Here is a 24,912-nt window from a genome sequence, read left to right as displayed (position 1 = left end):
TTGAGAAATTCTATAGTTATTCTGCTGCACAGGAGTAAAAAGCTTTAATATCCTTGCTTAACACAAGCATTCAGTAAAACTTTTAAAATGTCCAAAACTTACCCTGGAAGAAAGATGGATGACTTTAATTATAGCCTACTTTATTACACACAACCTGACCAAACAAAAGTCTATTTCCTGTATTTTTTTTTTATTCAGTACAAGAGGCACATCCACATTATGCAGACCACATGTGGGAACAAGAGACTAAGAACAAATGAACCCATAACTAATAACAAGAACAGATTAATAACAAAATGGAGAGTATTATTTTTGCTTCTTTGGGCTTTCCCTTGTTTACTGGGCCAGATTGCCAAGAGCTGGAATGTACACCCTAGGAATAGAAATGAAATAAATGTGTTTAAACAGTTATTTTACCTTCGAAAATGTGATCGGCTTGGAGAAAATTCTGATTAATCCCTGATGCACTGAAACAAACAAAAACCAAATTCCCTGAATAGATTTAAAAAGACACAGCATTCATATTACTCATTACATTAACAACAAAACAAATCAGTCTTCTGTTTTCTATATTCTGTCATGGTAAGGGAGATGCAAAAAAATTTTTACCTTTAAGGACAAAATAGCCCAAATCAGAGCCTTGACTCCAGGATGTTCCACAGGTAGCCAAATCTGACCTTGCTTCTTACTACCTTTTCTCAATACTGCTTTGACTTTTTCCTGATTATGAATGATGACCAAGGAATCAGCCATAATGCCCTTGCTGAAGAGGCAACAACTCCCAATGGTTTTCATGGACTTAGGATCAACACAGTACTTGGGTGCACCACTTCCCAACTCAAGAACATGGGAAACAATGAAAACGCCCCAGCAATAGAGAAAAGCCATGATAAATAGTTGAAAGAAATTAAAAATCATTTCTGAAAACCATTAAAAAGAAATGTCAGCATGCTTGAGACTACTGGAACTGTCAGCTACCAATGCTGACACATTCAGTATCACATTCACAGAACTGTACCTGACTAACTGCATATTTGGAATCTTAACTTTTACTATTTAAAACTTCCAGAGCATGAAAAAAATTGCATTTCCAATAGAGGTAACACTCACCCTACTCCCCCTATTTTCTGTGCTATTTTGTAGGGCTAACTGAAAGGACATTGAATAGATTTTTGTACACTTTGCCATGAAATCTCTTTCTTCCCATAATCCTTCAAGGCAGGAATGCAAGCCTTATCACAAACATGTACTCTCCTGCCCTTAACCATATCCACTTTGTTATCCAAAACAATTGTTAAATGCATTCCTGAAGTTATTTAACAGTGGATATTGAAAAATAACACCATGGAAACACTCAACCTCCATTACTGAAGAACAACAAGCTTTATTTTTGATCCTAAATGGCTATTCCACATCTCCCTCTTAGAACTGGTTAAGCAATCTAGGGAAAAAAAAACCCCAACCAACCAGAAGAAAAAAAACCATGATCCCAAAAAACTCCAATGAAGTTAATATCACAGACTCACCCACAGTGCTAATAAAGCTCCAGAGAACTGGACCTTTTCCTGAGAGGGACAGAAACACCTTTATTATAGATCTGCAACACACTGGCTGCATTTTTTCACTGTACTTTGGAAAGCTGTTGATCTGCAGCACAACTAGATGTTCAAGAACTGGAGTGTATACTTCAGGAACCTAGAATAAAGAAAAACAAAATATCCATCATGCAAATTACATGAAATTATTTCAGCAAGTTACTTTGTTACAAGAGCTTGCAGGATGATCTGCTCTGAGAACAAGAAGAGACTTTGCAACTGAATTCATTTCAGACATACAAAAACCCCAAACAAAGAAACAAACAAAAGCAACAACAACAACAAATTACCCCACAAATAAAACTAACCAAACAGAATAAGAAAGTTTCCTGAACCACATAATGGAAAGTAGCTCCTGAACAGATTAGTGCTTCAGTGAATCTAGTCTTAAGCTTACTAGAAAAGTACCAATGTAATTAAATCCCAATAACAGCATTATAATGTTTATCCATAACCACCTGAATACAAAATGTATGCCCCAATCTTACTTCACAGCTACAGGTAGGAACCAGAAGGCCCTCATTTAAACAGACAGCATAGCATCATAGCAGAACCAAAGCATCAGCCTCAGAGAACAGGCTAACTATCAGTACCAAAAGACAAAGCAGCAGCAGAGTGGTATAAACATATAAAGGGTATGGTTACGTCCAAATAAAGAACCTAAAATAAACAAAAACGTATTCACATTAGGCAATAATGGTTTTCCTTAATTTCAATGCACTGTAGCATTTTATTTAGCACATTCAGTGCATTTTCTTTATCCAAATAAAATCCAATAGAGCATTCTGCTGATATTCTTCCCATCCCCTAGGGGCTAGATGTCATCACATTTCACTTAAAGGAACACCCTTTACCATAGGTAGGTTCACAGCTACTACCTCCTCATAGACCTGTAACTGCATCAAAGAATTGGGCGGTACTTTAAATACTCCACTTACTGTATCGATATGGAATATCACACTTGCAATGGACTGGAGGAAACTTGGTAGCTGATACAGATGGTCATCTACTGTTTCTGCTTCTGTGAGGAACATTTGCTTACAACGCTGAAGGAGCTCCACATACATGTGGTCCACATCCTCAGAATGTATAGCTTTACAGGGCTTACAGAGAGAAAATAAAAACCTGCTTTGGCAATTTTGTAGAGCTGAGCAAACAAATGCATGCTGTAGCACTAAAACCCAGCCACGTCTTCACTGAACCATAATAGGAATGATATTTGAAGTTTTTCCAGAAACTCAACACATCTGAATAAACTAACTTTAAGTACTCTACTTGCTACATGTATGAGAAACACAGTACCTGAAATGGACTGTAATAATAGTTCACTAATGCAGTGTAATTTACTGTAAAAGTACTTGAACTTTCAGTGACATGAATTCATATTCAGCCTGAAAAACATGGGAGTTTGGCTGTAAATATCTTAAATATGGCATTATGGATGCTAAGATTTGTATTTGTATTTTGAATTAGCTGCATTAAAGTAGTAAGTGGCTTACCTTAATGTAGCTTAACTGATTATCACTGACAGGTTTCTACTATTAAACACTTAACTGAGCAGTCCAAATTCTGAACTTTTATTGTTATAGGTCCTGTACAAACAGAACCTATAAAGACTATTCCTAAACTAATGAACAAGTGGGAAGTATCCAAAGGAGTAACAGAGGGTTTGTAACAAAGCTTATAAATTTCTATAGAATGATTTGTAAATCACAGCATGAACTAGGTTAAAAATCAGTCTTTGTGGACAGAAACCAGGTCACAGGCAAGCACTGTGGTAAGGAACTGACCATGGAAAAAGAATGGACTGATTTACATAACAGTGAAATATGGGAGTTAGCCTAAAGGTTGAATCTAGTCCATCTAAAAACATGCTCACACAATTAAGACTATCCATTAACAGTTTACAGAAGTTCAAGTATTACTTTAAGATTATTTTAGCAATTAAAGAAGTATTCTGCCTTGAAACTGAACCAAGCATGGACGCAAGTTCAGTGCTACAATCACAACTTGCAGTAGCACCAAGACTGCTTCCTCACAACCCCGTATCTGATGCTTGGCCAAGATTTAATCTAAACACACTAACAACTATCAGTGTGTCTTAATATATTAAAGATTTATAGGTACTGGAGCAATAAATTTGTTAAAATTTGCAGTTTTATCCTATCTCTGTATTTACATTATGCAATTTTAAGTTCTTGAGTTCCATAATAGATGTTTTCAATAGGGTTCTTTCAACTCAGGAATTTGGAATACTTCTTTTTTTCTGGAAATAATACCTTGAACTAATTTCCATTCTACCTCATGCCACAAAAATGGAAGATGAGGTTTCAACAAAGAACATGGAAAATTCGACAAAACAAATGCTCTCTGCTCAAAAGGTAGCAAAATAGAAAGGATTCAGCTAGTAACTAGCTGTTCTATAACCTTTCATAACCTTCTCTACCTAATCTTTGACATTATCTAACCTAATTTCTGCTTTGAGAGAGAGAAAAAAGTCTAGAATTTTGTTATATAAAAGTTGTGGTACCAACACCAAGCACAGAGGCTGCAGATACATAAATACCACCCTTTATTTATTGAGCTTTAACTTATTGTTATATTCCCATTTTAACTGACTGCTGACAAAAACTGGAAGTTTCTTCCTAGCGGTGCTTCCTGATAAATATACCTGCCATCCAAATAGGTATGTAGGCATGGTTTTGTTTGCTGTTTCTTGTTGTATTTTAGTTTGTGGTTGTTTCAGTCAGCAGTGCCTTTTAGCTGCTTGAGTGAGCTCTGTAGGAATCTCTGAACTACTCTGAGAGCAAAGCTGGCCTGGATTCTACCATTTAAATGCAGAGAGAGATAACAACATATTGCCTGTACCTGAACAATTAAGCACATCCTTAAGTTTTGTGACAGCTGTATATGAAGCTCCTGTTTTCCTACTTCAGAACTTGTGCACAGGAAGTAACTACAACTACAACCCCATGCTGCAAGTGCTCCCACTAGATTCAGTATATGTTTTAAAAATTTTCATCTAAAAGATATTTTACAGCATAGTTAATTAAGTCCAACACTTAGTCCAAAACCAGGAGCATTCCCTATTGAACGAGCTGGGTAAAACAGTAAGATGCATGGTATATGAATCCTAGCTTTACATGCATTCAGTAAGCTCCTTCATCAGAATAACTCTTTCGCACATACTGCTGCGAAAAGCCCATATCCGCGAATGGCGATGGACAATTCTTTGCTGCTTGAATCCATCCTCCTGATGATTCCATAGAACTGCTCCATGAAGAACTGCAACTTGCTCTTGTGTAGCTCTGCATCTTTAGCCACCATTAAAGAAATCTGTAGAACAGACATAAGCATTTCAGCATTTCACAAAAAATTTACAGTAAGCCTTAGAAGATACCTAGCTTGTAATACAAAGCACTTCAAACAAAATAATTATTTATGAAACAGATTCACTGAATTTCCAAGCACCAAATATCCCCACTATTTAAAGAAATTTAATTTTGCTTTAGACTTGGAGATCCCAGTGAATCCAGGTGATGCTCACCTGCTTGAGGAATGAATCCAGTGCAGAATAACTGGCTTTCTTCAGCTCCTGATGTGTGTGGCCACACCACTTGCACATTGCTTCATAGAGGGACACATAGTTGTCCAGGAGCAAGGCTCCAAACTGAGCAGCGTGCCAGCTGAACAACTGTAGCCCAGCTGCAATTTAAAAACAATTCTCATTAAAAACCAGAGTTATACTCCATTTCACACAACCAGCCCAGACTACAAAAGTCCACAATAGGACTTTAGGTAGGTAGACCCACCATGACTGAAGGGTATAAAATATATTCCTCTAGCCAATAAAGTATCAGTATCCAAACATTAAAAATTTAAGCATAAAAACAATCCTCCAAAATCCTCTTTTTAAATGTACACCATTATGGAACACACAGCCGTGTTCTGATGTAATTTACATTAATATTGAAAAAGAAAGGGACTTTAGGGGTTCTAAATAAGAATACTTGATTTCACAATTCAGAAGGATCTGGTTTCTGTTGTCAGGACACATGCATAAGTCCCCTCCTTTGCCAAACTGTGATGCAGACAAATAAAGAATTCAGATTATAGGTAATTTCGCTATTCCAAATATAAGCATAAATGAAATTTCAAGATACTTAATGAATTAACTGGGGGGAGGGAAGACTGTCTTTAAAGAGGGTTTTACCCCTCACAGTTACTATGGGCCTAATACTCAAATCTTGCATTTTTGCAATTTCTGCATGAGCCACTCATATTTCAGAGGCCAATCTCTAACCTTCTTTAATTTTTTTCCCCCCATTCTTTTTCTCCTTCTTCCAGTGAAATTTCTCTCCTTTTTTTTCTTTTAACTCAATCCACTGCCATATCTTTTCTCCTAATTAGCTACACTCCTCTTATTTCTACCATTCCTTTCTCACGTCACAGTTTTGTACTACTCCAAAGGAGCAAACAACATCAAGTATAATGCTGCTATTCATAAGCTGGTTAGACCTTGACTAGTTTAACCAAATACATGTCAAACTCTATATTCCAACTTAAAAGCACAGCAGCTTTCCCCTTGGCCAGCTTAGAAGATTAAAGACTAGAGACATCTGAACACATCAGGTAAAGAATAAACACTTCCAGACAAAAGACAGTATCCACCTCAGCATGAATGGAAATAGTTTACATCTTACCCAGAGGCACCGCGTATCGCTTCTGATCAACCTGTAATATCAGAAAAGGTTTGTCACATGTGATTTACTCTTCACCAGGGCTAACTGTAGAACAATTAACATGCAGCAGATTTACCTGTGGGTTGATTGCCTTCATTGCAAAATCAAAAATCTCCTTTGCAGTCTGAGGATCTGTGAAACAATCCAATAGTGAGTATTTCACTAATGACATACAGTAGGCAGAGTGAAGACTAAGATATTTTTAACAAAGCTTGGTATGAAGAAGTGATATTGGAAAGCCTTATATATCTCATTTTAAGAAAGAGACTTTTTTTTCCTGAAATACTCTTGAATTTGAAAAAAATTGTACATCTATATTAGCTGATTTTTCTGAATACCCATGTTTTAACAGACTCTTTAAGAGAAACACATCTCCATACAAACTGCATTCGGCTTCAATGTGGCTCTCACAGCTGCCCAATATGCGGTCAGAAAATAGCACTTGAAACATTTACATATAGAAAAACGCTGATGAGGCCACTTCACACAAAGACAGACAACAAGGACTGTGTATTTTGCATAAACTACCTGCCAGCATGGAAATTTTAATTCTGAGTTTACACACAGAAATGGTGCTACTTTATGGCTGTATAATAATTAAATGTATGTATGACTTTCTGTAAAACTGTATCAAAATGTGTAACTGCCTTTCACATAGGAAAAGAACATACCTTCATCCACAGACTTGGTGAAGTTGTACATGAGTGCACCCAGTCCCCTCAGACAACCTGCTACAAGAGGTAGCTTGGGTTCCCTCGTAGCAAATGTCATCTGAAAAAAAATAAAATACCCTCAAGCTAAGATAAATTTACACCAAGGCTTCCCATTTCCTACAAGTGTAGTTAAATAACTTCTTTCAACTTAATAGTTACATCAGCACCCAACTCTATGAAACAACTCCACGGAAATATTTTTACTCCTAAGCGTCACTTCATTTGGAGGGAAGCGTAAGAGATCCTTTGAAAAGCACGGAAATGTTCCACCAAGACCAACCATACCAAAACTTGGATAAAATACACTAGTCTTAAAAGTACTTAAAAATGCAGAATATATGAAAGTTCAGCAGAAATGTGATGTTTACCTCAAGTGCAAGGACTTTGCAGCTAGTAGAGAACAAATCAGAAACTACCAGTGCATGACAAGATAACATTTCTTGGGGAACGATCATCACATGCCATCTTTTCACACAGCAAATTGGTTCATTTGTCTGTTACTGATGGCCTTGAATTTTTAATTTGAAAGCTTCTCAGAACCAGAGAACACAAACTTAAACACTCCTTAAGGAAGCATTTACGACTGTCCAGTCAGATCCCTACAAACTGTACTAGCTACAGTAGTATTCCAACACCCAGTGCTACACACTTCAAAGGAAAAAAAAAAAAAACCAACTCAAAACCAAAGCAATGCAAAAAACCAAAGCAAAAAACCAAAGAATGAAAAGAAATTCCAATCATACCTGTGTTCTAAGCTCTCCCAAATAAGCTCGGAATAGTTTTTCAGAGTTGTTAATCATGTCACTAGGTTGGACTTCTCCCAAAACTCCCAAAAGCTCATAAATCTTTTCCAATACTAGAAAGTAATTTTTAATATTGTTAAATCTTAATTACTGAAATCATTGCTTCAACTTTTCCAGTGCAATTCCTATTAACTTGTATCCATGAGACAACCATCCCTGACAGTTTAATTAGTGATTAAAGTGTAGGACAGACATATTTTTATGTATACACATACATCTATATATCTACATACTATAAAGTGAGATGCATCCTCCTCTCACATCAATTAGTTAAACACATTTACTGTTTTTAAACAGGGCTCAGAAAACTGATTTAAATGCCATATCCACTGAGGAAGCCCTTGTTAAGGCCAACAGCTAGCAGAAGTTTATAGGCTTGAATTCAGACTGAAGGATTCTATGCAGGCACAGCAAGTTTTATGAGGGGCAGACCTGTCAAGACAAGATTTCAGCTGTAACTAGCCAAGATGATCAAACTGGAGCTCATAGTAATATGCCATAAATAATATAATCAGGCAAGGCAGAACTGATGAGCTCACATTACAGGTGATCAACGCAGGAACTATCACACTAAAACTGCAGCTTTGAGGACAACACTAGCCAGGGTTAGAATAAGACTACAAAGAGCTTTAGAATCATAGAATTGTTTAGGCTGGAACAGACCTTTAAGATCATCAAGTTCAACCATTAACTTAACACTGCCACATCTCACTACTAAACCATGTCCCCAAGTGCCACACCTACACATCTTTTAAACATGTCCAGTGATGGTGACTCCACCACTTCCTTGAAAACCTGTTCCAATGACTGACAGCCCTTTCTGAGAGGAGAAATTGTTCCTAATGTCCAATCTAAACCTCCCCTAATGCAATTTGAGGCCATCTCCTCTTGTCCTGTCACTTGTTACCTGGGAAAAGAGACAGACCCTCATCTGGCTACAGCCTCCTTTCAGGTAGTTGTAGAGAGTGATAAGGTCTCCCCTGAGCCTCCTTTTCTCCAGGCTAAACAACTGCAGCTCCCTCAGCCATTCCTCACAGGACTTGTGCTCCAGACCCTTCCCAGCTCCACTGCCCTTCTCTGGACACACTCCAGCACCTCAATGTCCTAGTTGTAGTGAGGGGCCCAGAACTGAATGTAGGATTCGAGGTGCAGCCTCACCAGTGCTGAGTACAGGTTGACAATCTAAGAAAAACTAAAGCCTACCTGTACCAGGAATTTTACTTTTTGCAGCAAGCTCCCCATAAAATTTATTAAATATCTCTCTAACTTTCATTTCTTCCATCAGACAGGAACGTTGTAACCTGTGAAGCAACTATGATAGATTAAAAAAAAAAAAAAAAAAAAGAAAAAGAAAAACATTAAGATCAATAACCCGATACTACTTGGTCTAAATAAAAACACAGTTCATACATGTAAGTTCAGATTAAGTAAACAAGTATGCTATTCTATGAGAGAGATCTAAGGTGACTTGTCCAAAGAAGAGTAATGGCATGCAATCTACTTTAACAACAAACTACCTTCCTATATATGCATAAATACAAAATTTACAACTTTTCGTTTATAGTATACAGATTATACACAGATCACCTACATAAAACCTTTACGCAGTATGATTTATAGATATGTATACATAAACCCCACAAGAGCACATGCTTAACAAGTCTGCAGTAGCTTTTATCACACTGCATTTCTCTCCCTGCTGGTATAAAGCCAATCCAATTCAGAGAACTGACTCAGAGTAACTCAGAAGGGACTTTAGTTTCTCAAACGAACCTATGTAGGCATAAAAGCATTTACAAAAGAAGGGTCTAAATGCATTCAAAGGAACTACTGTCTCGCACAGCAAATAAATTTCTGGAAAAAAAGTCCTCCTCCTCCTCCACACCTTTCAAATACTTTATCTTATATTACAATAGCATATATAATACAGAGTATTTTAAAGCAAGAATGCAATTCAACAGCAAAATTTCTCCTTAAATAATCGTAATAAACGGAGAGAGATCTGCAATTGCCCCCAAAACAATTGTATTTTGCTCTAACATATGAAGAAATGACATGCCCACATCTAAGGAACCTACTGGAGAATATTGAAGACAATCTGTTGTTAAGACGTATTTTTTTCTAACATCTAAATATGACGCTATCACTAGTCTCCTGCTACTGCAGACTACAACCTCCTCACGAGGAGAAGAGGAGGTGCAGACACTGATCTCTCTGGTGCCCACTGACAGGACTCAAGGGAATGGCCTGAAGCTGTGCCAGGGGAAGTTTAAGTTGGGTATCAGAAAACAGTTCTCCACCCAGAGGGTGGTTGGGCACTGGAACAGGCTCCCCAGGGAAGTGGTCACAGCACCACACAAGGGTTCAGGAAATGTTTGGACAGTGTTCTCAGGCACATAGTGTGACTTCTGGGGATGGTGCTGTGCAGGGCTGGGAGTTGGACTCCATGATCCTTGTGGATCCCTTCCAACTCAGCTTATTCTGCGACTCTGTGATACAGATTTTCTGCATGATATAGTAGAACTATAGTAATACAGCCAATTTTCTACAAACAAGAGAAATTTATAAAATGCATTTCACCTTAATCAGAAGTTCCAGTGCTGAGATTTTACATTTTGCTGCTCTCTCTTTTGTATAGACACTAAGACAAGTTTGCTACAAAGGAAAAAAAAACGGAGATTATAGTACTTGTAAGTAAAGGTGAAAATTCAAAGATAACAACATTCCTCTACCTCCTTTTTAAAAAGATTAAAACAATACCTAGTCCTGGAAGTGGCTTCACTGACAATACTGCAGCACTGTCTGACATAGTAACAAATCCCAGCTCAAGCAAAGAAATTGCAGTTTCTGCAGTAAAAGGCACACAGAGCAAACTTTCTACCTCAGTAGTATCATTCCTTACAATCAGTAGCTACTAATTTGAGAACAAAAATTTCAGTGGTGCTGTTAAGCATTTCTATGCAAAGCAGCACACAGCTATTCAGCAATCCAGACTCCAGCAACCTCAGGTATTGTAGTTACCACCAATTTCTATATATATTGCAAAAGTAACAACTTCTCAGGAGAAATTTTAAAAAAACTGGTATTTAAAATTAACCACCACCTACAAAAACATTTAAAAGTTTACACTTAAAATTATCACTTTAGTTTGTACAAATCAGAAGTTACAACTATTGTTTCCAACGAAAATAACTGATTTTCCGAAACAATACCTACTATGTCCTATAAAGAAAAGTTAATTATATTAAGTCTATAGGTGAACAAACGATTCCACACCGCTCTGTGGTATGAATTACTTTATGTCAAACAAATTATTTCAGCTCTAACACGAACACTAGAGATGGGCAAGGCTGACTGGGAGGGGTGAAGTATAGCTACGAGTGTTATGACATGACACCCACCAGACTTGTTTCAACTATCTGGCAAAGACACTTTTAGGAAATAATTTTCATTTACCCACCTTAATATTACAGGCGTAAGGATGAATTTTGTCACCAACTTTTTCCATAAAGACACAAAGAAACTTCAACGCTTCTTCCCTACAATCTCGAAACTGGAAAGTTTAAAAAAAACAATTTAAGTGTGTAACATGTTGTTCATATAGCACTACCTAAACGCTACTTTGGAGTTTGCCAACTTACTTCCTCGATGGTGAGGGATCTGTGGATAAAGACGAGTAAGCCATGCTCCTGGGAAAACACCAGGGACAGGTGCAGCGCTGCAGGGAGGCAAAGGAACCATCAGGTGGTTGGTTTGATGTGCACCACCCAGCCCATCCCCTGATGCAAAGGGTGCCCTGACGCCTTGGGGACGACTGACGCTTGTCACCAGAAAAACCACAACAAGTGTGGGTGCTACTGACCTCCCCATGGCCTCGGGGCCCGGGCCCGAGCCCGTGCCCTCGCACCGGAGCCCGCCCCTGCTCAGGGCCGACGGAAAGCCAGCCTTGGGGCAGCTCAGCACAGAGGCCCGCACCGAAGTGCTTTTACCCCGGTGGATGGTTATCTGGGGCAAGAGACCCCCCTCCCTCGGAATCCACCTTTATGCCACACCAGTGACACAAAGCATGGAGCGCAGCACGGAGGGAGCCGCCCCGCTCCGGTGCGTGCGTGCCGCCGCCGAGCCCTCCCCAGGCCCCGCTCAGATCCCCCCGCCGGGCCCGGGCTGCGGGCGCACCCTGCTCGCTGCTGGCCATGCTGGCCACGCAGGTCTCGGCCAGGCTGCGGAGCAGGCTGTATCCGTGCAGGGCGCTGCCGGCGGCATCGCCGGGCTGCAGGCAGCGGTGCAGCTGGAGCAGGCACTGCTGCACCCCAGCCATGCTGCCCCGGCCCCGCGGGCAACCAGGGCAAGGAAGCGGGCGGGAAGGGCCCGCCTCCCGCCGCATCCAACGCCAGCCGCGGGGGATGCGCACTGCTGAGCTCGGGCCGGAGAAGCACTCCGCCACACCATTCCCAGCGGAATCAGGGCCGGCAGCAGGGAAGAGCGTTTCGAGCGTTTTTATGTCTCTTGTCGCAGGATGGGCTCAGGACATGCACACACAGAATTACAGAATGGGTCAGGCAGGAAGGGACCCCAGTGGGTCAAGTGCTCAAGCAGGCACAGGATTGCACCCAGACGGTGCTTCAGTATTTCCAGTAAGGGGGATTCCACACCCTCTCTGCGCAAACTGTTCCAGTGCTCGGTCACCTGCGCAGTAAAAAAGCTCTTCCTCACATTCAGATGGAGCTTCCTGTGCACCAGTTTCTGCCTGTTGCCTCTTGTCCTTTTGTTTGGAACCATCGACAAGAGCCTGGCTCCATCCACTTGGCACCTTCACTACAGATACTCAGACATTGATGAGGTCCCCTTTCAGTCGTCTCTTCTCGAGACTGTACAGGCACAGCTCCCTCAGCCTTTCCTTATCACAGAGATGCTCCAGTCCCTTAATCATCTTTATTGCCCTTCGCTGGACCCGCTCCAGGAGCTCCAGTTGTACCGAGGAGCCCCGAACGGGACAGTAATGCTGGATAGAGTAGTAGTGTTCCCTCCTCCCCCCCCCCGAGAATGGGCTGCTCCGACCTCCCCCCGCCTCCCTGCAGCTCTAGTTTTGCCGCGAAATTCGGTATGGTGAGGGCAGCTCCACTCTAGCTTGCGGGGGGCGAAGCGATGTGCCATTACTGAGGGTAGCCTCTGCCCTGTACCACAGGTAGTAACCTGAATTATAATTCTTCCTCTATTGCAGCAGGTCCAGTGGGGCGAAACTCTCACTTCGGGGGTCTAGAGGATTCATCTCCTTCCTCCTTTCCTTCTCGGTTCCGCATCCCCCCCTTCTGCCTTCGTTGGGCGCTCCCGTTACGATCGCGCCTCGCCATTGGCCAGAAAGCCCGGGAGAGCGCGCGGACGCCGCTGGCTTTGGCGCGGAGTGTGGCGGCGTCTGTGGGGCAGTGCAGGTGGGTGGGGGCACCGGGCGGGGGTCGCGGCTGGCGAGGGGAGGACAGGGAGGCAACCCCGCCGGTCGGGGCTCGGCCGGTGGCGGAGCGCCCGTCGCGCTCATTCTTCTCGCCGACCCCCTACCCTCAGGTAGGACCGCCGCGGGAGCCGCAGCAGCGCCATGTCGTCGCCAGCCTCCACTCCCAGCCGCCGCCGGGGCAAACGCGGCCGGGGCAGCAACCCACCGACTCGTAAGTGCTGCGGGGGAAAGGGGCCGCCCCCCCCGGGGGTGTTGTCCCAGCCCCCTCCTCGGTCCGCCTGGTGCGGCGGCCTGGCTATTGTAACTCCGGCTCCGGGTCTGCTTGTGTCTTGCAGCACAAGATGCTCGCTCTCCTCCTTCCCAGAAGCGGCGGACAGACGACTCCACCTCCACCGGGGACCTGCAACCCATGCCCACGTCCCCGCCCGCGGACGTGCAGAGCCCCGGCGCCGCCGATGCGCTGTTCTCCAGCCCGCCGCAGTTCCGCCACTCCGGTACGCTGGAGCTGGGGCGCTCCGTGGCTCTGCGGGCCCCGGGGATGCAGCCCGGAGGGCCGCCTGCACCGCCGTGGGGCGAGCCAGCGTCGGGAACGGATCCGGCTGAAAAACACTCGAGGAAAAAATGAGTGTTGTCTCATGTTTCTCATTTGAATTTAGTGTAGTGAATACTACAGGAGGGCAGTCAGTGTCTGGGGTGCAGACCTCTATCGTAGCTTCCAGTTAGCATGGGAATGGGTATCGGAGATTATACTTTGTTTTAAAGTTTTCTTCTAGAAAGAATAAAATAATGAAACTACTAATGCAGAAAGAATTAGGTAGTTTACTATAGAAAGCCTTTCTTTTTATAGATAAGATTGTTTTTAATTCCAGTAGCTGTTAATTGTGTCACTTGCTTTACAGCCCCCAAAATACTAAAAAAAAAGTGTTTAATCTAAAATTCTGCATATTTTTATGCTTGAACTCCAATGTAGTTTTAAAATGCGGTACTACTGTAAAGTTTTCTAGGGAAGCTTTATTAGAACTTAAGATCTTTGAGAAGAGCTGTTAATACAAAGAAAAGTTCTAGGTAGATTGGCAACATCTTTATTGTGTTTTGACAAAGCACTGGACTTCATTGATACTACTCATTCTATGACAGTAGAGTTAAAAGAACAATGAGACAAATGCAGAGCCTGAATTTTAGTCTGCTCTAGAAGTAAAAAATGCCGATAATCATTACAAAACACTTCCTTTTGTAGCTATTCCTCTTGACTTCGACATCAGTTCACCTCTGACTTATGGCACACCCAGCTCCAGGGTAGAGGGTACCCCACGAAGTGGTGTACGAGGAACTCCAGTCAGGCAGAGGCCAGATCTTGGGTCTGTCCGTAAAGCCAGACAAGTGGATTTACACTCGGATGGGGTAGGTGGATGTCTCATCTCTTGTATCTGACAGCTGCTTTTTAAACATATATATATTTATGTATGCTTAACTTGTTTCCATGCAGCTGGCTGAGGATATAGTAGCAACCGAGCAATCTCTTGGACAAAAGCTTGTTATTTGGGGAACAGATGTTAATGTGGCCTCGTGCAAAGAAAAATTCCAGGTGGGTTTCGTTTCTTCCTTTTTTTTAAATGAAAAGCTAGTTTGATTTAAACAAATATTAGTTGAATCTGATACAAAGTAGGTGTTTGTATTGCTAAATTCTGCTCATTTTTCTTGTCTGTATCTCTTTTACCGCCATCGTTCAGCGATTTCTCCAGCGCTTTATCGATCCACTGGATAAAGAGGATGAAGACATTGGCCTGGATCTTAATGAGCCACGCTATATGCAACGACTTCAAGAGGTACTTGGAATGCAGTGAATTCAACTTTTCTTTTTTCAGTCTTGCATGCCATTGAGCTAAAGGTTTCCTAACTCTCTTGCAGATTAATATGGTTGGGGAACCATTCCTGAACGTAAATTGTGACCATCTGAGATCATTTGACGAAAATCTCTACAGGCAATTGATCTGCTATCCTCAGGTGAAGTAGTGTACTTGTTCTCTGGCTTTCAGGTGGCTCTTCAATATTTCTGGGTTTTAAAGTGTTTGTTTAAATGCAGTGCATACTGTGTGTGTTCGGTGCAATCTCAGTGGCTACTTTATTTTACTGAATATAAAATGTCTTGTTTCATAGCAGATGATCATAGACACAGTGTGTACCTCGTGCATGCGAAGTTAGCTGGTGAACTGCCATGTCCAGTCTTGTACTTCCCTCCCACCCTTTGCAATACTCAAGTGAATGAATAAATCTGATCTGAACAGAGGTTTTCTGTTACATAGGAAAATGCTCAGATGGCGTAACTTATAGTCATTGCTGGCTGATCAGCAGCACATAAAATGCTTTATGCACAATTGCTTCATTCTGTGATTTAACTTGTAAGCTGTTTTTATATAGGAGGTTATCCCAACATTTGACATGGCTGCCAATGAGATCTTTTTTGATCGTTACCCTGATTCAATACTAGAGCATCAAATTCAAGTAAGGCCATATAATGCACTGAAGACCAGGAATATGAGAAATCTAAACCCTGAAGGTAAACTTTTTTCTTACCATGTTAGAAAAGAATCTTAAAGATTTTCATAAACGTGGTGAATACTAACATAAAATTACATTAGGACTATATAAAACTGTAGTCCATCCACACCAATGTCTTCCATTCATATGTGTGTTTCAAAAGCAAATGCTTTAGAGCCCAAATGCAGAATAATCTATCCATAAAGGAAATCTCTCCTATCATCAACTATTCATGTTCTTGGTACTGCAGGTGCAAAGGATTCTTTATTTTGCATACATAATTTTGCATACATATTTTGCATACATACATCCTGTAAACTAGAATATTTGTACTATGCATTTATGATCCTTTTTGCTCAAACAAAATAATAGTAACCTGACTGTCTGCCTCCTGCCTAAAAACTATTGTAATGTGAAATTTTGAAGGTTATTTAAATTATCAGAGTATGAGGTCATGACATGAATCTCTATATTTTTGTAGACATTGATCAACTCATCACCATCAGTGGCATGGTTATCAGAAGCTCCCAGTTAATTCCTGAGATGCAGGAAGCATTCTTTAGATGCCAGGTTTGCGCTTTCACCACCAGAGTGGAAATTGACCGTGGCAGGATTGCGGAACCATCAGTGTGCAAGAACTGTAACACAACGCACAGTATGGCGCTGATTCACAACAGATCCATGTTCTCTGACAAACAGATGGTATGTTGGCTTAGGTAGTAGCTAATAGTGGGTAAAATGAAACAGTTGCTAGGTTTTGCTCCCGCACCCTCCTAAATCATCAATAGCATTAATTACATGTCTTGAGATTGAAAGCTTTGAAAAGAAAAAGTGTTTTGGAATGTGGAAATGGGTTAAACAACTCAGTGGAAACAGTCTGCTTTGGAGAAGAAATGCATTAGTAGGATGAAATGAAGTATGTACACCTCTAATGTTTCTGTATGGAAGCCCTTTTATCTACAGTATATCCACTTCTGTCTAGACTAGGTGTGCCTTGTTCGTAGCAGCATTTTAGCCATGCCAGTAACAATCAGCAGAATTCTCATTTTCATTCTCTCTTTTAATCAGTAATCAGTTTTGCTGTTTGGGTGGGGGTATTTTGTTTCTGAGCAGTGTTCCTGATTGAAAATGATGCTGAAGACTGTGTTAATAGAAAATCCTGTTATATGCTCTGTGGAAAAGCTTTGATTTTTTGCAACTGAAACTTAATTGGTGTTTTTGCTAGATCAAACTGCAGGAGTCTCCTGAAGATATGCCAGCTGGGCAGACCCCGCATACGGTTGCGCTCTTTGCTCACAATGACCTTGTTGATAAAGTTCAGCCAGGTGACAGAGTTAATGTCACAGGTAAAATTTGGGTTGAATATTTCCATTCTTCTTTTTCATTGATCTTAACTGTGTCTAAAGGGACCTTATGGGATGCACTTGCTAGTGCTGAGGGAGCTTGACACTTTCTTTGCAAGGCCACTCAGTTATCTTTGAAAAGTCATGGTGACTGGCTAAAATACTAGAAAAAAAGCCAGTGTCACTCCCTAGAGTGAGGAGGAGACTTGGGGAACTGTAGGCTCGTCAACTTCATCTTGACCCCTGGGAAAGGTGATAGAGCCAATAATCCTGGAAACCTTTTGTGACTGGGGCAGTGTTGTACACCCTCAGCAGCTTGCAGACAAAAACAGAACTGGAAGGAAGCAGTGCTTGATAGACCCTGACTGTGGTGCCAGCATTCTCCTGGGCTGTATTAGGAGTGTTGCCAGCAGGTTGAGGGAGCACTGGGTCCAGTTTTGGGGTCTCCCCAGTGCAAGGGAGACATGAACATACAGGAGTGCATTCAGCCAAGGTCTGTGATGATAACAGAAGCCTTGGTCGTACGTGGAAAGGCTGAGAAAGCTGGGAGTGCTCAGCCTGGAGAAGAGAAGGCTTGGGGAAATCCTAGCAGCATGTTTAGAAACACCTGATTTGGTGTGGTTGGAGGGGCAGTAGTGTGAAGAAGACAAAGCCAGACTCTTCTTAGTGATGCCCAGTGGCACACAGAGGGCACAAAATGAAATAGGCAGTTCCAGGTAAAAATAGGAACTTTTTTTACTGTTTATGTGGTTGAGCTCTGTCACAGGTTGCCTAGTGAGGCTGTGTGGAGTCTTTGTCCTTAGAGATACTCAAAACCTGATTGAATGCAGTCTTTAGCAAGCAGTGGACTCCAGCTGACTCCAGTTTGAGCCCATGATTAGACTAGACAATCTTCAGGCTGTCTGACCTGGATTCCTTCATTCTGAAACTGTAGCTGAAGAAGAGGCAGTATCTTAAATAGTGTCTGCAGTCAGGAGAGTGGTAATGTAGAGTAAGTCTTGTGATACTGCAGCAACATTTTAAAAACCACTTTGCTTTAAAACAACCACTGTAAAAAACCCAAGCTGTTTGAAATGCATTTGAAAGCTGTTACTAAATTTGGCACTTAAAAAGAGGGGGAAAAGCTGACTGGAGCGGGAATTTCAAAAGCACCAAGCCTTACGTTTTTTTCAAAAATGCTTTCATTGTTGAGAACACTTTTGGTAGGAATGTAAAACACATATGTGTATCTGCAAAAATAGGATCTAGATGACTTTAAATATGGCTTCTACATGAGAAATAAGTGACACAGTGAGAAATAAGATGACAAAATATTTAGCCTGTTTAGAAAAGCTCTACTCTTCCAGGGAACATGTAAAATTTTTAGTGTTGGGGAATGACCATGTTTCTCCATACCTAACACTGTGGTTGAAATTTGTATTTAGGTATCTACAGGGCAGTGCCCATTCGAGTTAATCCACGGGTCAGCAGTGTAAAATCCGTGTATAAGACCCACATTGATGTCATACACTATCGCAAGACAGACTCCAAACGCCTGCACGGTGTTGATGAGGAAACAGAGCAAAAGAGGTTTACAGAGGAACGTGTGGAAATGCTCAAAGAGCTTTCTAAGAAAGCAGACATATATGAGAGACTTGCTTTAGCCTTGGCTCCAAGTATCTATGAGCATGAAGATATCAAAAAGGTGACAAGTTTTGTATTTCTCTTGTAAGACACGTATTTATATGTGTATATATTTGTAATGTTCGTTGTTAAAGTATCTTGAAGCTTAAAAATTCAAAAAGCTGTATCTTGAGCAGTCTTAAAATGTCATGGTCTTCAGGGTGGAGTTGGTGCTAAGTGTAGCATAATTCTTATCAAGCTACTAAGGAGTGTTAATTTAGAGGGAAGATAACTGAAAAAGTAGGAAGGCAGCAGAAATGGGACAACTTAATTGCAGGATGCATCTTGGACATTTCATAGAAGTTCAGATTACTGATTATCAAAGGAAAATAAATAGCTGTAACATAGTAAGTGCTTGCTGAAAAGAGGCATCCACAAGAGAAGAGTAGCTTTAAAATGACATTTGGTTGACTCTGAGTTATGGAGTAACAAAACATTTACTTAAATGTATCCAAGCAGGGACTATTCCAATAAAGTGTCAACTGAGGTACTAACTAGAACATTGTGACAACTCCAATCAGTAGCAGGTCTCAAGATACTGTTAGACATCAAACACTCATCTTCCAAGTATATTCCTTTGAGGGTTTTTTAATAGATATATACATTATTATAGTTCACAGGTTTCTGAAAGTATAATTCAAAACCATACAATGCTTTACTTATGAAATGGGAACACAGTAATGACTATTCCATTTGTTGTTACCTTCTCAACACGCTAATAAGGCACATCAAATCTAGGGGGTGGGGTTGAGGAAAACTAAGGACCCGTCATCAAAGGGGGTTCTTCAGGTTCCAACCAAAATCTGCTTACAACAACATACAGAATTTCTGTCTTTAATGCTTGAAACCCAGATGCATTGAGTTGTATTAATTTTAGCAGTGTTTGTTTTTCAGATGTTTCAGTTGAACAGTTGGATTTGCTCTGTTACATCTATACAAGAAGTGATGTTTTCATTTTTATAGGGCATTCTGCTTCAGCTTTTTGGGGGATCAAGAAAGGATTTTACTCACACAGGAAGAGGGAATTTTCGTGCAGAGATCAACATTCTTCTCTGTGGTGATCCTGGTACTAGCAAATCCCAGCTGCTCCAGTATGTATATAACCTGGTTCCTCGAGGCCAGTATACTTCTGGCAAAGGCTCAAGTGCAGTTGGTCTTACTGCATATGTGATGAAGGATCCAGAAACGCGGCAGCTGGTTCTTCAGACAGGTGCTCTAGTCCTTAGTGACAATGGCATTTGCTGCATTGATGAGTTTGATAAAATGAATGAAAGCACAAGGTCAGTTCTACATGAAGTAATGGAACAACAGACACTCTCCATTGCAAAGGTAAATGAAACCGAAGTATTCCTAGAGGCTTTTGTTCTTGCTTTACTCAGAGGCTTTTGCAATGCAGTTTTTGACCACTGAACCCATCTAATTACATTGATGATCTCAGGAAATTGGAGGGAGGTTTTGGTGGCACATAGCTTCAGCTGGTTTCAGAAATGTTCTTTCCTTTTGACAGGCTGGAATTATTTGCCAATTGAACGCTCGTACATCTATCCTAGCAGCAGCTAATCCTATAGAATCACAGTGGAATCCAAAAAAGACTACTATTGAAAACATTCAGCTTCCTCATACACTGCTGTCAAGGTACTGAACTGCACTCCATGTGTCATTTTTAGGAGATGTTACACTTCCTCTTCTGAAGATGATTACATAGAATAGAACAACTGTGTTGTTCACAACCTAGTGGAAAACTTTTATAGCACATACTTCAAATGCTGTTCTTACAATTTCTGTGTGAGCACAGAAGTGTCCTTTAATACTTATATGTAGACCTTGAACAGCAGGTGTGATAAGATCTGTAGGATCTCTTTTATTTAATTCTATGTTGTTGTTTCATAATCATCTCCTTGAAAAGACCTGTTCTGAAACTTAGCATATTGATAACTTTAGCAAAAATTCAGGATGCTTTTCTTAGCTCCATAAAGCTTTTAAAGTGAAACACTGATGAGCAGGGAACTTTGCAGCAGAGGTGGTGGAATCCTAAGATCTGTGCCTGCTTCATGTTGCTCTGCAAAATTCAGCTGAGGAGGTAGCAGTGCTAGTCAATCATTTGGGCAGTAGCTGTTAGAGCTACATTTAGTGCTTGCTGACAGAAAATTAAACTACATGCTGGAGTTGCATCTTGTTAAGAATTCCCACACTAAATTTGAAGTACACTAATGGTATACTGGATATCCTGAGAACACTTATGGCTTAAATTTCAATTAAGAGCTCCTTAATTTAATCACTTAATGACAAATGGTACCTTAGTACAGGTGTACTGGATGAAACTAGTGGATCTCAATTCTGCCATTTATCGGATTTAAGCTTACAAAAATAAATGGCTGGCTAAAAATGGATTGTCCATGTCTGCTTATAGTTGCGACTAGTTGAATATATTGTTTGTAAAATTAGAAACCATTTTCTTCAGGATTAAACTGCAAGTGCTTTTTGACTTACTTATAATTTATTTAGTTACATTTTTTTGCTGTTACCTTTCATGGAAATATCTTTACCAGCAAGTTTGTTCTCTGCATTTGTTATGTGCGTGGGATTTTTTGTTTGTGGCAGGTGCAGCTTTTTTTGGGGGGGTGGGGGGGAGGATGTGGATTTTTTAAGGAAACAAAAGATGTCAGCCTTGAACAGGGAATCTGAATTTTGCAGAATGTACCTTGCTTTCAAAATTTCAAGTCCTTAGGGTGTAAGCAAATCCATTATGCTGTTCTGTACCTTGAGAATTCCAGAAAAATTTCTGGTGTAAGAAAGCAATTTCTACTTAGAGTAGGAATTAACAGTCTAGTAACTCCTACCTGTACTTGTTAAATCAAACCCTCCTAAACCAAGTACCTAAATGACAAGAAAGCACACTAATACTGGATCACATCCCATTCAGATTTGACTTGATCTTTTTGATGTTGGATCCACGTGATGAAGCTTATGACAGACGCCTTGCTCGCCATTTGGTTTCGCTGTACTACCAAAGTGAAGAGAAGATGGAGGAGGAATACATGGATATGGCAGTATTGAGGGATTACATTGCATATGCTCGTAGTTATGTAAATCCCAGATTAGGTGAAGAAGCAAGCCAAGCCCTTATTGAGGTAAAGGAATTGCTGCTAAGAATATTCAGAGTCTTCCCTGACTTGTCAGAAGTGGTGAAATTCCCTTGTGTGTACCCTCTTTACCTACATAACAACTTTCTGTAAGATCCTTGAAAAAAAAAAAAGAAGGTCTCTAAAGGAAAGAGGGATCAAATGAGAAGTCATTCTGTGTTCTAATGTTTAGCTTTCAGATAGGTTGGTTTGGTTCCATCCCATAAAACACAATAAATTGTATTGAAGCAAAATAAATGTGTCATCGTAGACACAAGTACTGCTATATAAGACTAATCCAGAATTTTAAAGTGATTCAAACGTGATTCATTACCATAGTTTAATTGCTTTATAATGGAAAAAAGTTACGTGATGTGGTTATTCATCACTGCAGAAGAACTGTGAAGGTGTGTGAGCAGAAATGCAGTATTTGGGATGCCTTGCCAGAATTGCTTGTATTCTGAAATAAGAGGTGGGGGATGCAGGAAAAAGAATTAATTTGCAGTGAGATATGTAACGACTGCCTCCCTTTCAGGCGTACGTGGACATGAGGAAGATTGGCAGTGGCAGGGGAATGGTTTCTGCGTATCCCCGGCAGCTGGAGTCTCTGATCCGGCTGGCGGAGGCGCACGCCAAGGTGCGCTTCTCGGAGAAGGTTGAAACAATTGATGTGGAGGAAGCAAAACGCCTCCATCGGGAAGCACTGAAACAATCTGCTACTGATCCAAGGACTGGAATTGTGGACATTTCCATTCTCACGACAGGTTTATGCTTCTGTAGTGCTAAAGCAGGGCCGCTGTTGGGATTTTGTAATTTTTAAAATGTAACTTAACCTTGTCCTCCTTAGCTGATTGCTAAAAGGTATTTTCTTTGCTTTTATAAGGGATGAGCGCAACAGCTCGTAAACGGAAAGAGGAATTGGCCCAAGCCTTACGGAAGCTCATCCAATCAAAGGGTAAAGCACCATCTTTGAAGTACCAACAGCTTTTGGATGATCTCCGAGCACAGTCTGATACAGTAAGTTTCCTGCTTTGCTTTTACATTTCCATTAATTTTTAAAAGCATTTTTTTCCAAATGAACAATCTTGTCCACAAATTGCATTATGGAGGGAAATGGAAACATGAACAATTTCTGTTGGCATGACTAGAAAGCCAGTTCTGTTACAGACAAATGACTTGAATCTGCTGTATCTTAGTTTATTAGGGCTTCTGGAATTAGCAAACTCAGCTCCAAGGTTCTAGGCCAGGCTTCAAATTTCAAATAGAAGCAATGAAAACTTCAAATAAAAATATTAGAAAATTGATAGAAAGTATAGCATTTTTACTATGTTTGAAGTATTTTCCCCATCTTTATTTGATTTGCTCCTTTTCTATAAGGCTGTCACGAAGGAAATGTTTGAAGAAGCACTTCGTGCCTTGGCTGATGAGGACTTCTTGACTGTGACTGGAAAGACTGTGAGGCTGCTGTGAGTTACCCTGTGCTTGAGAGCCTGCTGTCATGACCTTCGCCTCACTCAAGATAGTGTCAGTCTGCAAGATCTTTGAGATTTGGGACTATCATCGGCTATGACAGGCATAGCCTGTCCCTGCCAGCCAACTGTCATGGCTTCACTTTGCCTTCCTATATTGTCACTCTGCAAGATTTTCACAGCTTGGGCTATCATTTGCTATGACAAGGGTAGTCATGATTAAGTGGCACTTTTGTCATTACAAGATATTATGAAATACCTGAAAAATCCTCACGTCAATAATGCTATTTACATTCTAGCTAAATGTAATTACTAATATGTCAAGGCCTCTGTGTTTTTATGAGGTTTTTTAGAGCATGCTAACAGTATTGCCTGTATTTCCAATTGAATTGTAAAAATTCATCCTCAGTGACTTTTTAGTAACTGCAGTTTTTACTATTAGCATTGCCGTAAGCTGAAATAAAATTATTTGTCTTAAAAGGACTCCTGTGTTCATTTCAAGTACAAATCAGCATGTCCTGTGCTGAGCACTTTTCAGTCTAGAATTCTGCAATTTTTTGGCAGTTCTTTGTGAGAGCATGAAAGGAGCTTTGCTTTTTGGTTTTTTTGTTTGTTTTGTTTGACCTGAGTGTACTGCAGAAGTATCCTCAACGAAAAAAAGGTAGATAGATTCTACTTAAAACCACATTTCTTTACTTCAATTATTTTAAGTATGACTGGATAAATTAAGATACCCACTTTTGCTGTAATAACATATAATCAGTCCTGAAAGAACAAGGTCTTGTAGCTTCTGTACAATCATATTCCCAAGTGTCTGGTATTGCTGATTTTTTAATAGAAAAATACAATGCTATCTACTGATCATACTGAAAGTAGTCACATTTGGCGATGCTATGAATTTTCAGGTATGCCTGAGAGGTCAAGGAGAAGGTTAAGTTTTTGGCTGCCAGAGGCACGCCAAGAAATGGAATAATAAATTTTTCTAGTTCCACACACATTTTCTTACCCATGAACAGACACAAAATGTGAGGAAATAAGGCCTTGTTGCACGCTGTGAGGTGCTCAGTTAACATTCAAGACACAAAATTAGCATCACTGGTCACTGAGATCTAAAAAGCTGCACTTGCTGTGCAGCTCCTGGAAGGGTCAGGGGAAAGTGCACACATAATGAAACGGATAATGTCTGGAGAAGGACCAGAAGAAATTAATAAGGTGTTGGGAGAAGTCAGTGAATCAGTTAGATTCTCAAGGTTATCTCTGAAGATCTAACAGAAGTGTGGTAGGCATTAGCCTCTCTGTCTCGGTTTTGAAAGACAGGTGTCTGCTAAGGAAGGCAGAGGCCCCCCTTGAAGTGGCAGATATAACCCCTTTTCCCTCCAAGTTATTATATTTTGAAATCAAGAGCCTTTAGGCGAAGATGTGGGAAATAGGAATAACAGTTCTTTACTACATATATATATGTATATAACCAGTCAA

General features: G+C 40.7%; 2 protein-coding genes across 3 annotated transcripts in view; one reads left to right on the top strand and one right to left on the bottom strand.

The window, feature by feature from the left end:
• PRKDC (protein kinase, DNA-activated, catalytic subunit) overlaps positions 1–12,207 on the bottom strand; it is an 82,780-nt gene extending 70,573 nt beyond the window's left edge. The window contains exons 1-14 of one of the 2 annotated variants that reach the window (XM_042029047.1): positions 12,030–12,207; positions 11,495–11,571; positions 11,314–11,406; positions 10,434–10,508; positions 9,057–9,165; positions 7,794–7,906; positions 7,009–7,108; positions 6,414–6,469; positions 6,299–6,329; positions 5,143–5,300; positions 4,785–4,931; positions 2,534–2,698; positions 1,527–1,695; positions 418–467 (exon numbers count right to left, since the gene is read on the bottom strand). In XM_042029047.1, the coding sequence (XP_041884981.1) occupies positions 418–467; positions 1,527–1,695; positions 2,534–2,698; positions 4,785–4,931; positions 5,143–5,300; positions 6,299–6,329; positions 6,414–6,469; positions 7,009–7,108; positions 7,794–7,906; positions 9,057–9,165; positions 10,434–10,508; positions 11,314–11,406; positions 11,495–11,571; positions 12,030–12,171 (1,485 nt within the window). In that variant the 5' untranslated portion in view covers positions 12,172–12,207. The remainder of the gene's footprint in view (positions 1–417; positions 468–1,526; positions 1,696–2,533; positions 2,699–4,784; positions 4,932–5,142; positions 5,301–6,298; positions 6,330–6,413; positions 6,470–7,008; positions 7,109–7,793; positions 7,907–9,056; positions 9,166–10,433; positions 10,509–11,313; positions 11,407–11,494; positions 11,572–12,029) is intronic. The other variant, XM_042029048.1, reaches the window with a different exon arrangement.
• Positions 12,208–13,187: 980 nt separating this feature from the next.
• On the top strand, positions 13,188–23,916 carry MCM4 (minichromosome maintenance complex component 4). The gene is made up of 17 exons (XM_042029046.1): positions 13,188–13,282; positions 13,413–13,513; positions 13,638–13,796; positions 14,540–14,703; positions 14,789–14,887; positions 15,033–15,128; positions 15,211–15,306; positions 15,721–15,859; positions 16,322–16,542; positions 17,066–17,186; positions 18,608–18,867; positions 19,809–20,174; positions 20,353–20,480; positions 21,769–21,976; positions 22,503–22,731; positions 22,851–22,984; positions 23,345–23,916. The coding sequence occupies exons 2-17, from the start codon at positions 13,444–13,446 to the stop codon at positions 23,435–23,437; spliced, it is 2,583 nt and encodes an 860-aa protein (XP_041884980.1). The 5' UTR covers positions 13,188–13,282; positions 13,413–13,443; the 3' UTR covers positions 23,438–23,916.
• The last annotated feature ends 996 nt before the right edge of the window (positions 23,917–24,912 follow it).

Source organism: Corvus kubaryi, unplaced genomic scaffold (genome assembly GCF_017639235.1).
Source record: "Corvus kubaryi isolate FWS band 111438036 unplaced genomic scaffold, C.kubaryi_AGA036_p1.0 37312, whole genome shotgun sequence".
NCBI classification, from domain to species: Eukaryota; Metazoa; Chordata; class Aves; order Passeriformes; family Corvidae; genus Corvus; species Corvus kubaryi.
Note: the sequence above shows the minus strand (reverse complement) of the source record. Positions and strands in the feature narration are given on the sequence as shown.